General features: G+C 51.5%; 1 protein-coding gene across 1 annotated transcript in view; it reads right to left on the reverse strand.

Moving 5' to 3' along the window:
- Positions 1–10,905, reverse strand: part of LOC119174849 (suppressor of lurcher protein 1) — a 36,692-nt gene extending 25,787 nt beyond the window's left edge. The window contains exons 1-3 of the mRNA XM_075885747.1: positions 10,780–10,905; positions 10,442–10,635; positions 8,184–8,222 (exon numbers count right to left, since the gene is read on the reverse strand). Of these exons, the coding sequence (XP_075741862.1) occupies positions 8,184–8,222; positions 10,442–10,635; positions 10,780–10,832 (286 nt within the window). The 5' untranslated portion in view covers positions 10,833–10,905. The remainder of the gene's footprint in view (positions 1–8,183; positions 8,223–10,441; positions 10,636–10,779) is intronic.
- Positions 10,906–11,904: the final 999 nt, after the last annotated feature.

Raw genomic sequence — 11,904 nt, forward strand, 5'->3', positions numbered from 1 at the left:
AATTTCGTGCCCATTGTTCATGCAATGGCTGACGACGATGAGGAATTTCGGCTGAAGTGGGTATGCGCCACAATTTATAGGGGAACAAGAACAAGCTTCTTTAATGTGTTGAAGCATTGGACGACCCACACGTAACGCTATACGCATTGTGCGACGACTGGTTGTTCTTTCGGTGTTTTAGAACTCTTTATAAGTCGTATTAACACGATTGCTTTCCGGACATCAAGTCTGCCTAAGGTAATTTTGCCAACAAGCCACGAGCACCAGCGTAGCTCAGTGGTAGAATACTGGGCTGACACCCAGCAGACTCTGGCTTCGAGCCCCACTGTGTCTTTGGTGCTAGGTTTGCCAACAAGGCACAAACACCGGCGTATAGTTGAGTGGTTGAATACTGGGCTGACACCCAGCACACCCGCGTTTCGAGCCCCACTGTGTCTTTGGTGTTAAGTTACGGACACCGGCGGCGGACCACTGCACGTGACCCGAGTTGTGACCTCAACAGCTTTCGCTGTAAAAAATGGCCAAGATTTTACTAATAAAGCCACGCCTGGCTTGAAATATTGAAACTGGACGATTCTCAAGACTAAAACTGCTTGCTTCTAGGTCGCTCTATGGTATCAGCTAGGTGACGCAGGTTGTTTCTAGGTTGCTTATAGGTCGTTGCTAGGCTTTGGACGTACTGTGCTATAGGTCTCAGTGCAGAGAGGTCCGAATTAAAGAACAGCCAGTCACAGACACGAGGCGGGCACGTCGTTGACCTTCAATCGCTTCGGGTCCTTCTCGCAGCCGCTATTGCCCTTTCCCGTTTTTTCTAGTTTCTAGTGCGTAGGAAAGGGGGGTTTCTTCGGCTCACCGCAGTCGCTTCGCAGCGATTCGTTGTGCTAACGTACTGTTGACTTCCTATTTTTAGCGGAGGTGGGACTTACCCAACTTCTGTTGCACACAACCATTTAGGATGAAGATAATTATTTAGCACGGACTGAACAACGAACGATTGTTAAACAGCTTCGCTCTTTAAAGTTGGAGGGCGCTTGAAGTTTGCGTTCAGGATAGAGCGTGATTGCGTAATCGGGCACCGCTCACATCGCTTTCCCAGTCTTTAGCGTAGCTTCGTTTTCGGTGGACGCCATGCCGTGAGCAAAAGAACGCACATGCGCTCAACATTGGCCGCAACATCCCACGCTGCAAGTACAGTTGCGAAGGGCCCAGTCTGCCATAATTATTTATTTTGTCAATTGGCGAAGTACCCGCTGCACATCCGTAAGGCAACAAGCGCACCCACGAATCTATACTCTTGGTTGGTGCTGTTGCTCTTCAAGTTGTGGGCCTTAAAACCGGCCATAAGCAGCGCTGTTCATATATTTTGACCCCTGTTGCGATTCTACGCTTCTGTCACAATAAAATACATGCGTAAAAGAGGCTGCTCGCACTGCGCGGTATTCACACATCTTTTTTTTTTTCAAAACAATTTTGTAGGCACTGGCGTACGTGGTTCGGTATTAGAAATGATGTTTGCCCCGAGGAAGTCCTAGCTTCGATTTCCACTCTGACACACGATTTTTATTATTTTGCGTATACCTAGAATGTTAATTTGCGGACCACATCAATTTTTCGCTCATAACAGTCACCAGGATATCTGCCGAAAAATCTCCTTAACACTACCGCGTTAAAATTGAATGTTCGAGCTGAGCGAGCAGAATTTCACATTCGGGCAACGCCGCAGCCTATATGTGCTTTCGCTTTTTCAGAAGTGGCGCGGGCTCGCATACTGATGCAGCTTGCCTGCGATAAATGGGCTATTTTTTGTTATCGGTGCCGTTCGATGTGAAAACGGCGGTATAAGTGCACGATTACCCATTGGTGAATCCGTCTCGAAAAGGCATTAAGTTTTCCATGTGCAACATAGCGTTTACATCTAAAAATTCCGGCGTGCCTCTGAAGTTATACGGTAATCGATAGCGCCGACAGCAGGGCGTTTAACGAGCTTGTGAATTTCGGCAGCGACGTTAAAGATAGCCGCAACTGTATGACGGCGGGGATCAAACCAGCGTAGTCGAGTTTAGCTGAAAGAGCAGCAATTCAGGCTCAATGTACACCGTGGCAAATTAAAGGACGCGTTCTATGTGGGACGCGCACATCACTCGCTAATTGATTGATTGGTGGGGTTTAAGGTCCCAATACCACCATATGATTATGAGAGATGCCGTAGTGGAGAGCTTCGGAAATTTCGACCACCTGGGGTTCTTTAACGTGTAGTAGTAGTAAACAACTTTATTAAGGCAGCTGACGGTTTCCTAAGTGGCGAGGGCTGTCAGGCCATGCCTGGTCGCCACCTCGTCAGCGCGTTTGATGGCCCGGAGCTGGGTGTCCAGGCTTGTGGTCGTGAGGATTCTCTCCCAGGCCTCACTTGAAGGTGACTGTCCTAGGAGGTTTGGTGGGGGAGGGTCCTTGCTGCATCCCCAGATGATGTGATCCAAGGTTGCGGTCTGGGTCTTGCAAAGGGTGCACGTAGATGTGAATAAGGCAGGGTATATGTGCCTGTATATGTACGGGGAAGGGAATGAGTTCGTTTGAAGCCGCCGCCAAGTGATTTGTTGAGCTTTGTTTAGTTCCGGGTGCGGGGGTGGTCTGGTTTGCCTTGATAGCTTGTAGTACTGTGTGATGTCGTGAAAGGTGATGAGTGCTTCAGTTGCTTCGATATCGTGGTCCGAAGTCTGGCCCACCGCTCGGCATACGAGTCCTCGAGCTTGTCTGTGGGCGGCTTCGTTGCCCGGGTTTCCTGCGTGCGCTGGGACCCAGATGAGTTGGATTAAACGAGGATCGTCATCGTCGGTGCTGCTGGCAGTAGTGTCGCCTGAGGCGTTGCGTGCCGCTCGGGGCAGAGGACGGAGGATGCGCGCCGTGGTTGGGGAAACAGTGCCCCGGGCAAATCGGATGATAGCAGATTTGGAGTCACTGATAATTGTTTCAAAACCGGCCATTGCGGCGAGTGCTATGGCAGCTTCTTCGGCCTCGGTTGGGTCTTGTGTGCGTATGGAGCCGGCGCACCTCGTGGTAGGCTCTATATCGACTGGGGTACGTTTCGACGAGACGTTGATTGCAAAGGCTTGTTTGGGGGTTGGGTAGCTTGCCGCGTCGACGTGAGCCACTTTTGTGTTCGTACCATAGGTATTGTGAAGGTTTCTGGCGCGGGCTGATCGTCTACCGTCATGAATGCCGGCCAGCATGTTTTTCGGCAGCGGCTGCACAATGAAGCGCTGTCTGAGGAGAGGCGGTAGCGAGATCAAGTCTTGTCCGCTTGGTGACGAGGGAATTCCGATTCGTTGAAGTATCCATCTTCCGGTTTTACTACCACGCAATCGTTCAATTTGTGCAGTTCGGTGAGCCTCGATAAGTTCATCTATTGTATTGTGAATTCCAAGGCTGAGGAGGTGCATGGTCGATGTGGTGCGGGAGAGGCCCAAAGCGATCTTGTGGACTGTGCGAATAAGTCTGTCTACTTTTTCTTTTTCAGCCTGGAGGAGTCGTAGGTACGGTAAGGCATAAGTTATTCTTGTGGTTACGAAGGCGTTTAACAGCTGGAGAAGTTCCTTTTCTTTCATGCCGTGTTTCCGCGCGGAGATTCTTCCTAACAGACGGGCAGTCTGAGTGACGGTGACCGCAAGCCTCTCTAGTGCGACGGTATTGCCCCTGCCGGCTTGTACGTGAAGGCCGAGTACCCGCATGTGCTGCACTATCGGTATTTCGGATCCGGCCATTCTGAGAGTGATGGTTGGTAGTGGCGGGTGTTTAACCTTACGGTAGTCAGGAGGACGAAGAAGGAGGAGTTCAGATTTCTCCACTGAGCATTCGAGACCTGCACACGCGACGTATCCGGCCACTGTGTCCACAGCACGTTGCAGTGCCTCCTCGATCTGTCCGTCGGAGCCAGTAGTGGTCCATACCGTCACGTCGTCCGCGTATAGGGTGTGTCGGATATTGGGTATGCAGTCTAGTAACTGTGGGAGTTGGCTCATTACAAGGTTGAAGAGGAAAGGTGAAAGAACAGCTCCCTGTGGCGTGCCTTTGTTGGATAGGGCAAGTCTCTTCGTGGCGTTGCTGTCAATCAGAGAAAGTTCCACAGTACGGCCTTGGAGGAAAGAGCACACGTAGTTGTAAATGCGTTCCCCAGGGTTTGTTGAAGCCAAGTGCTGGGCTATCGCTTCATGTGTTACGTTATCGAACGCCTTGCGTAGGTCTATGCCTAGCATTGCTCGCGTGCCCGCGCGTACGGGGTCTTTCAACAAATCGTGGTAGATTTGTACGAGGGCGTCTTGAGTAGATAAGTGGGCGCGAAAACCGAGCATGGTTGGGGGGAAAAGGTCTTGCTCTTCTGCAAGTGTTTCTAGCCGAGCCAAGACCACGTGCTCAAATAGTTTGCCAAGGCATGAAGTTAACGAGATGGGGCGAAGATTTGATAAGTCTGCCTTTTTTCCGGGCTTTGGTATAAACACTATTTTCGCGTGCTTCCATTCTTCTGGTATATTTCCGGCATGCCAGCAGTCATTGAAATATTCAGTAAGGGCAGTTACTGACCTTGCGTCTAGGTTGCGGATTGTTTTGTTCGAGACGCCGTCTGGACCTGGTGCCGAAGTTGTGCGAAGCTTTAGAATGGCTGCATACACTTCGGCTTCTGTGATGTCGGCATCAAGAGTTGGATTTGGTTTACCTTCATAGGGTGGTAGCGGTGTCGCTGGTTGATGGGCTTGGTTGATGTATTTGTCCGCCAGTTCAATTAGTAGATCTTCGTCTGATCCGGGGTGTTGGTGGACAAGTCGCTTAAGTCTGTGCCGTGCGGCTGTTTTCGAGTCGTCGGGATCCAGTAAGTGGCGTAACAGGTGCCACGTCTTCTTGTTGCCTAGCTGTCCGTTGAGTCCGCTGCACAGCTGGCCCCATTGTTGGCGGGCGAGGTAGGTACTGTGTCGCTCAATTTCTTCAGAGAGGGCCTGTATGCGGCGACGCAATTTCTTATTGTAGCGCTGCTTCTGCCATCTGCGCAGCAGGCTGGCGTGTGCGTCCCACATGTGGAGAAGACGAGAGTCTGTGGCAGGCGTTTCCTCTGCTGCTTTACTTTCGCGCGTTGTGCGTCGCACGTGGTCGTTTAGGGAGGCTGTCCATTCCTTGAGGTTTGTTATGCGTTCTGGGGCTTCACTTTCACGGATGTCTCTAAATTTTGGCCACTCCGTGATTTGAGCGAGGGCGTTGTGTACTCTCTTGCCAGCGGACGTCTGTACCTGGATGGCAATGATGTAGTGGTCACTACCAGCGAGTTGACAGGTGTTCTCCCATCTGGCCTGCGCAATATTCTTGCAGTATGTGAGATCGGGTGACGTGTCCCTACACACGCTGTTTCCTATGCGGGTTGGTGACTGCTGCAGGTCATTTAGTAGAGTGAGCCGGAGGTCCTGACCGAGTTGCCATAGCTTCTTGCCTCGTTTGTTCGCCTGCAGGTAGCCCCAGTCAGGGTGCCTGGCGTTGAAATCGCCCAGTATAAGCAGTTGTGCGCCTCGAGAAAGCGATGTGGTTTTCTGGAAGAGCAGGTTGAAGTCGTCGGCGCGTGCCCGGGGTGCGCAATATACGTTGAGGATGAAGACTGATTGGTGCGAGCGTTTTCGCGGAAGAATTTCAACGACCGTGTGTGGAATGTCCGAGAATTCTAAGTCGTGTTGTTTCGCCGTGAGGCTCTTGTGGACGAGCGTGCCTGTACTTGGGGCTTCTTGGTTGTGCGAGTCGGTGAATTGTTGGAAAGCGATGTATCCAGGGAGTGAGACAGAAGCCATTGTTTCTTGTAGTGCGATGACGTCTGGAGGCGTTTGGCAATTGGGCAGTTGTGTTTCTTGTACGAGTAGCTGCAGGTGGGCTTTCTTTTTACGAAAGCCCCTGCAGTTCCACTGCCATATAGTCAAGTGGGTGCTGGCCATGATGCAGCAGCTGGAGCATTACTTGAGGCCGTCGTGGGTTCGCTGTGCTGGGTGGAAGAGTGAGAGGTCACTCGGTTGCGTGTGATAGCTGGTGCTCTGGCCATGCTTTGCTTGATTACTGCAAAACTGGTGTCTGTGGCAGTTCTGAGTGCTTCTAATCCGGCTACGGTGTTGTTTACGGTGGCTTCCATGTTTGAGAACCGTGTCTCTATGTTCGTTAGGCGTGAGTCTACGGTTGCGAAGGCTTCTGTTACGGCGGCACGAACGGCGTTGACGACCGTGGTTTGGACTGTCGTGCGGAGGGCTTCAGCAACGGATGCGTTGACCATTTCAATAATTCGCGCCGTCATGTCCTCTTCGGATTGCAGCGTTTCCGTGGAAGTCGTTGCTTTGCGTTTGGCTGCTGCGGGTGGTTGGGGCTGTTGAGTTGAATTATGCACGGACTGGCTGGCCTTTGCCAGTTTACTTTCTAGGGAGCGGTTCTGCGCAAGGAGCACTTCGATCTGAGCTTGTTGCGTCGCCATTTGGGATTTTAACGCATTGATTGTTTGCGTAAGTTCCTTGACGAGCGGGTCATGCGTTGAGGCGCACGGTTTCGATGGCTGCGGGGGAGATGATGGCAGCGGAGACGCTGCGCTTGGCGCCCATGCTACACTAGGGTTGCTTGGTGGTGCTTTGGATATATCAGCATGTGGGATGCGACTTGATGATCGGGTTCTTGATTTGGACCTAGAGTGGGAGGCTGCTTGACCCTGGCGAGATCGTGACTTCGATCGGCTGTCGCGTTTCGTCGGCGTTTGTGATGTCCCGAAACTGGGGTAGTTACGCTCGTCCAAGGCAGGCGGGCTATCGTCATTTGAGGTTTGCTGCGTCGCTGGTGACTCGGTTTGTAGCGTCTTTCCTGCTTGTGCTGCGTTAAGTGGTTCAGACTTTTTGGCGAAGCGGTACTCGCATCTTGAGCTGTTCGTCATGTGTCCTCCTTGACAGACGATACAGCGTGCTTGGCATGTTGGTGGCGTTCCTTGCGGCGGTGGCTCGTGGTCTTCTCCGCAACGCGGGCAGCGTCGGCGCCTAGGTTGAGGGCACACATCGGAGCGGTGCCCGGTCTTCCGGCAGTTGAAGCATGCGTCTACTTTGGGATGGAAAGGGTATACTCGAATGAGACCTCCACGGTGTAGAAGCCATCTAGGTAGGTGGTCCCCGAGCAGCGTTATAAGTAAATTCTTCGTTTTTCCCATGCGTCGGCCACCTACTATTTGGTAGTCAGGGTTGCTGTCTTGAAGGTCCTTCAGCGTCTCATCATCGGTGGGGAACGTGTGGGCGTAGAAAGAAATGCCTCGTATCGCGTCGTCTGGTGGCGGGGCGTACATGTGTAGCTCAATCTGCCGGTCTTCTCCGAGGAGGATTGATGTGATGCGTTGGTACGCGATTGCTCGGTCGGTGGTTGCCACACTAACGGTGAAAGTGTTATTCCTTGGGTGTATGCGTAGTTGATCACGCTTGGCTGGGTCCAGGTCACACAGAGATGCCGCTTTAAGCAGTGCTCTCTGCAAGTCTCCGGGTGATGTGCGCGTGAGGTCAATGGGTGTCTTGGGGCGTCCCACGATGTGGTACGTGTGCGACGGCAGTCTTGGCAAGGGATGGCGTTTCAGTTCCGGCGGCGGCCGGGGGGTTGGTGGAGTTTTGGGGGCTTTGCTTACTTGCGCGTCGTTCATTTGGGCTTGTTGCTTAAGTGCCTGGTGACGTTTCGCCTGGGCTCGGAAACCTTGAGGTGGTGTCCAGGAATCGTCTGACCATTCTTCGAGAGAGATTTCGACGCCGTCGACCTCGATTTCCATGTCGGCTAGTGTCCCAGCGGCCGCGACAGCGGCGTTCGGTGTAGCGTCGCTAGGCTTAGGCGTCCAGTGGCGGATCTTGCCGGCGTGGCGTGAAAAGATGAAAAGCTTACTTGAAAATTGTGACCAATATCTGTCGGAAAGTTGTATCCTCGGGACCGGTATGATTTGCAGAAACCATTCGTACAAGAAATCTTGAGCTATGGCACGTCTTCCTACTGAAACATCGGAAAACTCCGGAGCTCGGTGCAGACGCGTCCGATCGCGTCGATTACTCTTTAACGTGTACATCACTCGCTAAATGCTCAACCCCCGGGTTGATGTGAACGACAGTACGCAATAACAAAAGAGGCGGAGAAGTAAAAAAAAAAAAAAAACTGAAACTTACCACCCTGTGGGTCCTGACGACCGGAAGGAATGCCAAAATCTGTAAAAAAAAGAAAGAAAAAAGAAAGCCACATTGAGTCGAAATAAAAAATTAAAGGGCAAGTTTGTAAAACAGTAATGAAAACATTTCTGAGCCTACGGTGAAGGTGGCAGCCAGAGCAGCCGGAAGGTTCACGCCGCTTCCGTGCCCTTTCACGCATCTGTGAGTGCTGGCACTTCTTTGATTCGTGATATTCTTCCTCCGAGCGAACGACACTCGTCCGTTACATAACAAGTTCAAAGGGCAACTGCACGCTCATCGCAGCACTAGCAACATCTTTTAGGGTATACGTCATGAGACAAAGGAGCCTGGTGGGAAGTGCCGCCACTACCGAGTATCGCGATACACGTGAAAGAGTCGTCGGCGGTTGCAAGGGGAATAGAGTTTCGTGAAATTAACTAGAGGGGACACTGGCGCTGCGATCATTCAGCGACCATGGGAATGATGGGCAGTACACACATTTGCCTAGTCCTCGTACTTGTGGACAGCGAATTGTACTTGCGGCTTCGTTTGTTGCTGTGTTTAGGTTTTGTTTTGAAAGAAAGATTCAACCCTTTTGAACTTCGCGACCCGATTTGGAAAGGTAAGTCTAAAAGAATAAGATGGTGCAGCGCAACCGCCGAGCATTTGCTAATATTTGTTTTGTGAGAAAACAGCTTCAAGCCACACGAGCACACACGGAGCCAAAAGCAGGCCAGAAGTACGAGACAAATGTGTGTACTACCCATCAGTCCCATCCTCGCTGAAGCGCCGTGCGTTGAAGCTCCCATAGACACTAGCGCCAGCGTTGCAGCTCCCATAGACACTAGCGCCAGAGTTCCCTCTAGTGTATATTAGGAAACTCTATGGCAAGGGGCACCTGTCACAAGTGCGCGAAGGGAACCGGTGGTGAGGGTGCAACATGGAAGCGGTGATGTGATGACGACGCTTGGGCTCTGTAAACGAAGTAGTTTCGCCACAATACTGCGACGCACGTTTCTCGTTTCGATTTCGCTGCATTCGGTTTACACCCACAAAGACTGCCAGAAATGCTCGGCGCATACCACACCCCAATGTTCGAGAAGCTTCGCGACTGTAGTAGATTGTCCTGTTAAGAATGCGCGCAGGACGCGGACAGCCTAGCTTATTCCAGAGCTTGCGTGAACACTAGAGATAAGGCGGGAAAGTTCGAAAAGATGGCGTGTTCCAACGATTAGCAGTTTATTGATGGCCGACGCTCTGTTTGCCGCTATCAGTGTACGCACAGCGTGCATTGCCCGCTTGCAGTTTTGGGTTTCCCACCCACAAGTTCAGCCAAATAAAGAGTTACGTATTTCCGAGTTCTGCTTGAGTCTTCTGCACCATCACAACTACATAACAATACCATCGCTCTCACGGCGACTGCAGAAGTGGGCCCTTGCGCTTTATCTCACGTTCAGGTGTGTACGCGATTCAAGCGAGCGAACGAGCTGACGGGAGAGAAGATTGACGATTGATATGTGCGGTTTAACGTCCCAAAACCACCATTTGATTATGAAAGACGCCGTAGTGGAGGGCTCCGGAAATTTCTACCAGCTGGGGTGCTTTAACGTGCACCCAAATTTGAGCGCACGGGCCTACAACATTTCCGCCTCCATCGGAAATGCAGCCGCCGCAGCCGGGACTCGATCCCGCGACCTGCGGGTCAGCAGCCGAGTGCCCTAGCCACTAGACCGCCACGGAGGGGTTGCGGGAGAGAAGGAAAGCATGCGCGTGAGAACTACAAGCACCGAAACTTAGCCGTGAAGCCGTCAGAAGGCGCTGCGATGCAATTGGGCTCTAGTTCGATGCTCTAGTTTGAAATAGCGTGCATGTGCACGTCATTTTTTCATATGCAACTGGGAACTGCACTTTGCAGAGAAGCTGATGATGGGGCCAATTTTCTGCATTTCTTCAAGCCGCCACGGCTGCAGCGATCTCAATTGGCGCCAGTCATCAGCAGTCAAATTAATTACTGGCCTTCAACACACTATAAACACGTCAGTCAGTGACATGATTGGTAGGTCATATGCAAGAACAGAGTACGACTCCACAGCATGGTTGCGTTTGCTAGCCAGACCTAGGCACAACTTTGTAATTTAAAGGTAGCATATACTGCAACTCTAATTTGGCACACACTACCATGGTATCTGTAATTTTATACTCGACTGTATATCAATACAAGTGCAAGAGCAGTTATGTGCATAAGAAACAATACTCACTGGTGACGAACTGGTAGATGGCCCGGAATCCCTTGACGCTGGGCGGCCTGCTGCCGAAGCTCTGGAAGATGACGGTCATGCGGTGCTCGTTGGACATGATCTGGTTGGGCAGCTGCGAGCCGCAGAAGTTGTCCAGCCGCTCGCGCTGTCCCTTGATGGTGATGAAGCCGATCACAGAGTCCACGTTCTCGCACCTGCGCCAGGGCAGGAACACGTATTTGCAGATCGCGACGCTCGGCGCGAACAGCCACAACGGAAAGCCTGACAGTAGCATTTCTAGCCCTAAAGATGGCCGCCCTGGCTAGTCTGTGTACAAAGAAAATTCAGAGCCGTTATACTCAATGCGAAGCTGCGCGGCTAGCGGAGCTGCGTGGTTCGGCCATGGCGGCATCGCTGCAAGTTTCACGCTATCACGTACACTGTCGTGCTTTATGAAAGGGAACACGCAAACGCGTGGCCTGCGCTCTGCGGCGGCTGCCTACAGCACCATCAACCGACAAGTGAAGAAAGCACGTTCGCTTTCGACGTCATCTATGGCCAAGCAAGATAACGAGTCATGGCCGGTAGACAAGCGCTGCTAGATTACGTTCCCTCACCGCTCACGCAGTGAGCGATATCGGGCGATTACTGCAGCCTGCGTCGAGGTAGCACACAACGTTTGATATAATGGCAGCGAACTACACACTGCAGGCCAGAGCGGAGAGGGAGTGCAATTTGTAGCGCTTGTCTGCTGGTCATAACTCGTTTGTTTTTTCGGCAACAGATGACGCTGAAGGTGAACGTGTTTTCTTTTGCTGTCGGTTGATGGTGCTGTAGGCAGCCACTGCAGAGCGCAGGCCACGTGTTCCCTTTCATAAAGGACGACAGTGTACAAGAAGTGCCGCACCATGCTGCTGTGCTCTTGCGGAGGTCGATTTAGATTCACAGCTTGATAGTAACGCTGAATGACTGCGTTATGACAAACTTACCGGAGCAATCCTCAAGAAATATTATATTACGTAAGGGAATTTCATCCCCATGGGTCCGTCTCTCACAACAGGGATCAGGGGAATGAAATGGCGACCACCAACCGATAAGCGCAAGAATACCCCGCTTTCATAATGTTCACTTAAACGATATGAGCCCCACACTTTTTTTCATATTTGAAAACGCCCTTATCAAGCATTTTGTTTTTGTCGTTTGCTGCAGACAAGGACATTCCTGTCTGGCTAAAGTGGATGTGTTGAAGGGTGTCTTGCGGAACAGGTTCTAAATGAGCCGATCCATGTAGAAAGAGAAAGAGATATTGCAAAGCACTTGTCATCATCCCCATGCATAGCAGATATATGTCACGCACATCAGCGCTTCTACTGGGCACGTGCCAACCACGAACGATATGAAGTAGTCGTGATGCAATCACATGCATCTCTGACCATTCGCTCACGAGTATATGTACTACAATCGCAGATTTGCAACGAAGGATT

The sequence above is a fragment of the Rhipicephalus microplus genome, unplaced genomic scaffold (genome assembly GCF_043290135.1).
Source record: "Rhipicephalus microplus isolate Deutch F79 unplaced genomic scaffold, USDA_Rmic scaffold_283, whole genome shotgun sequence".
NCBI classification, from domain to species: Eukaryota; Metazoa; Arthropoda; class Arachnida; order Ixodida; family Ixodidae; genus Rhipicephalus; species Rhipicephalus microplus.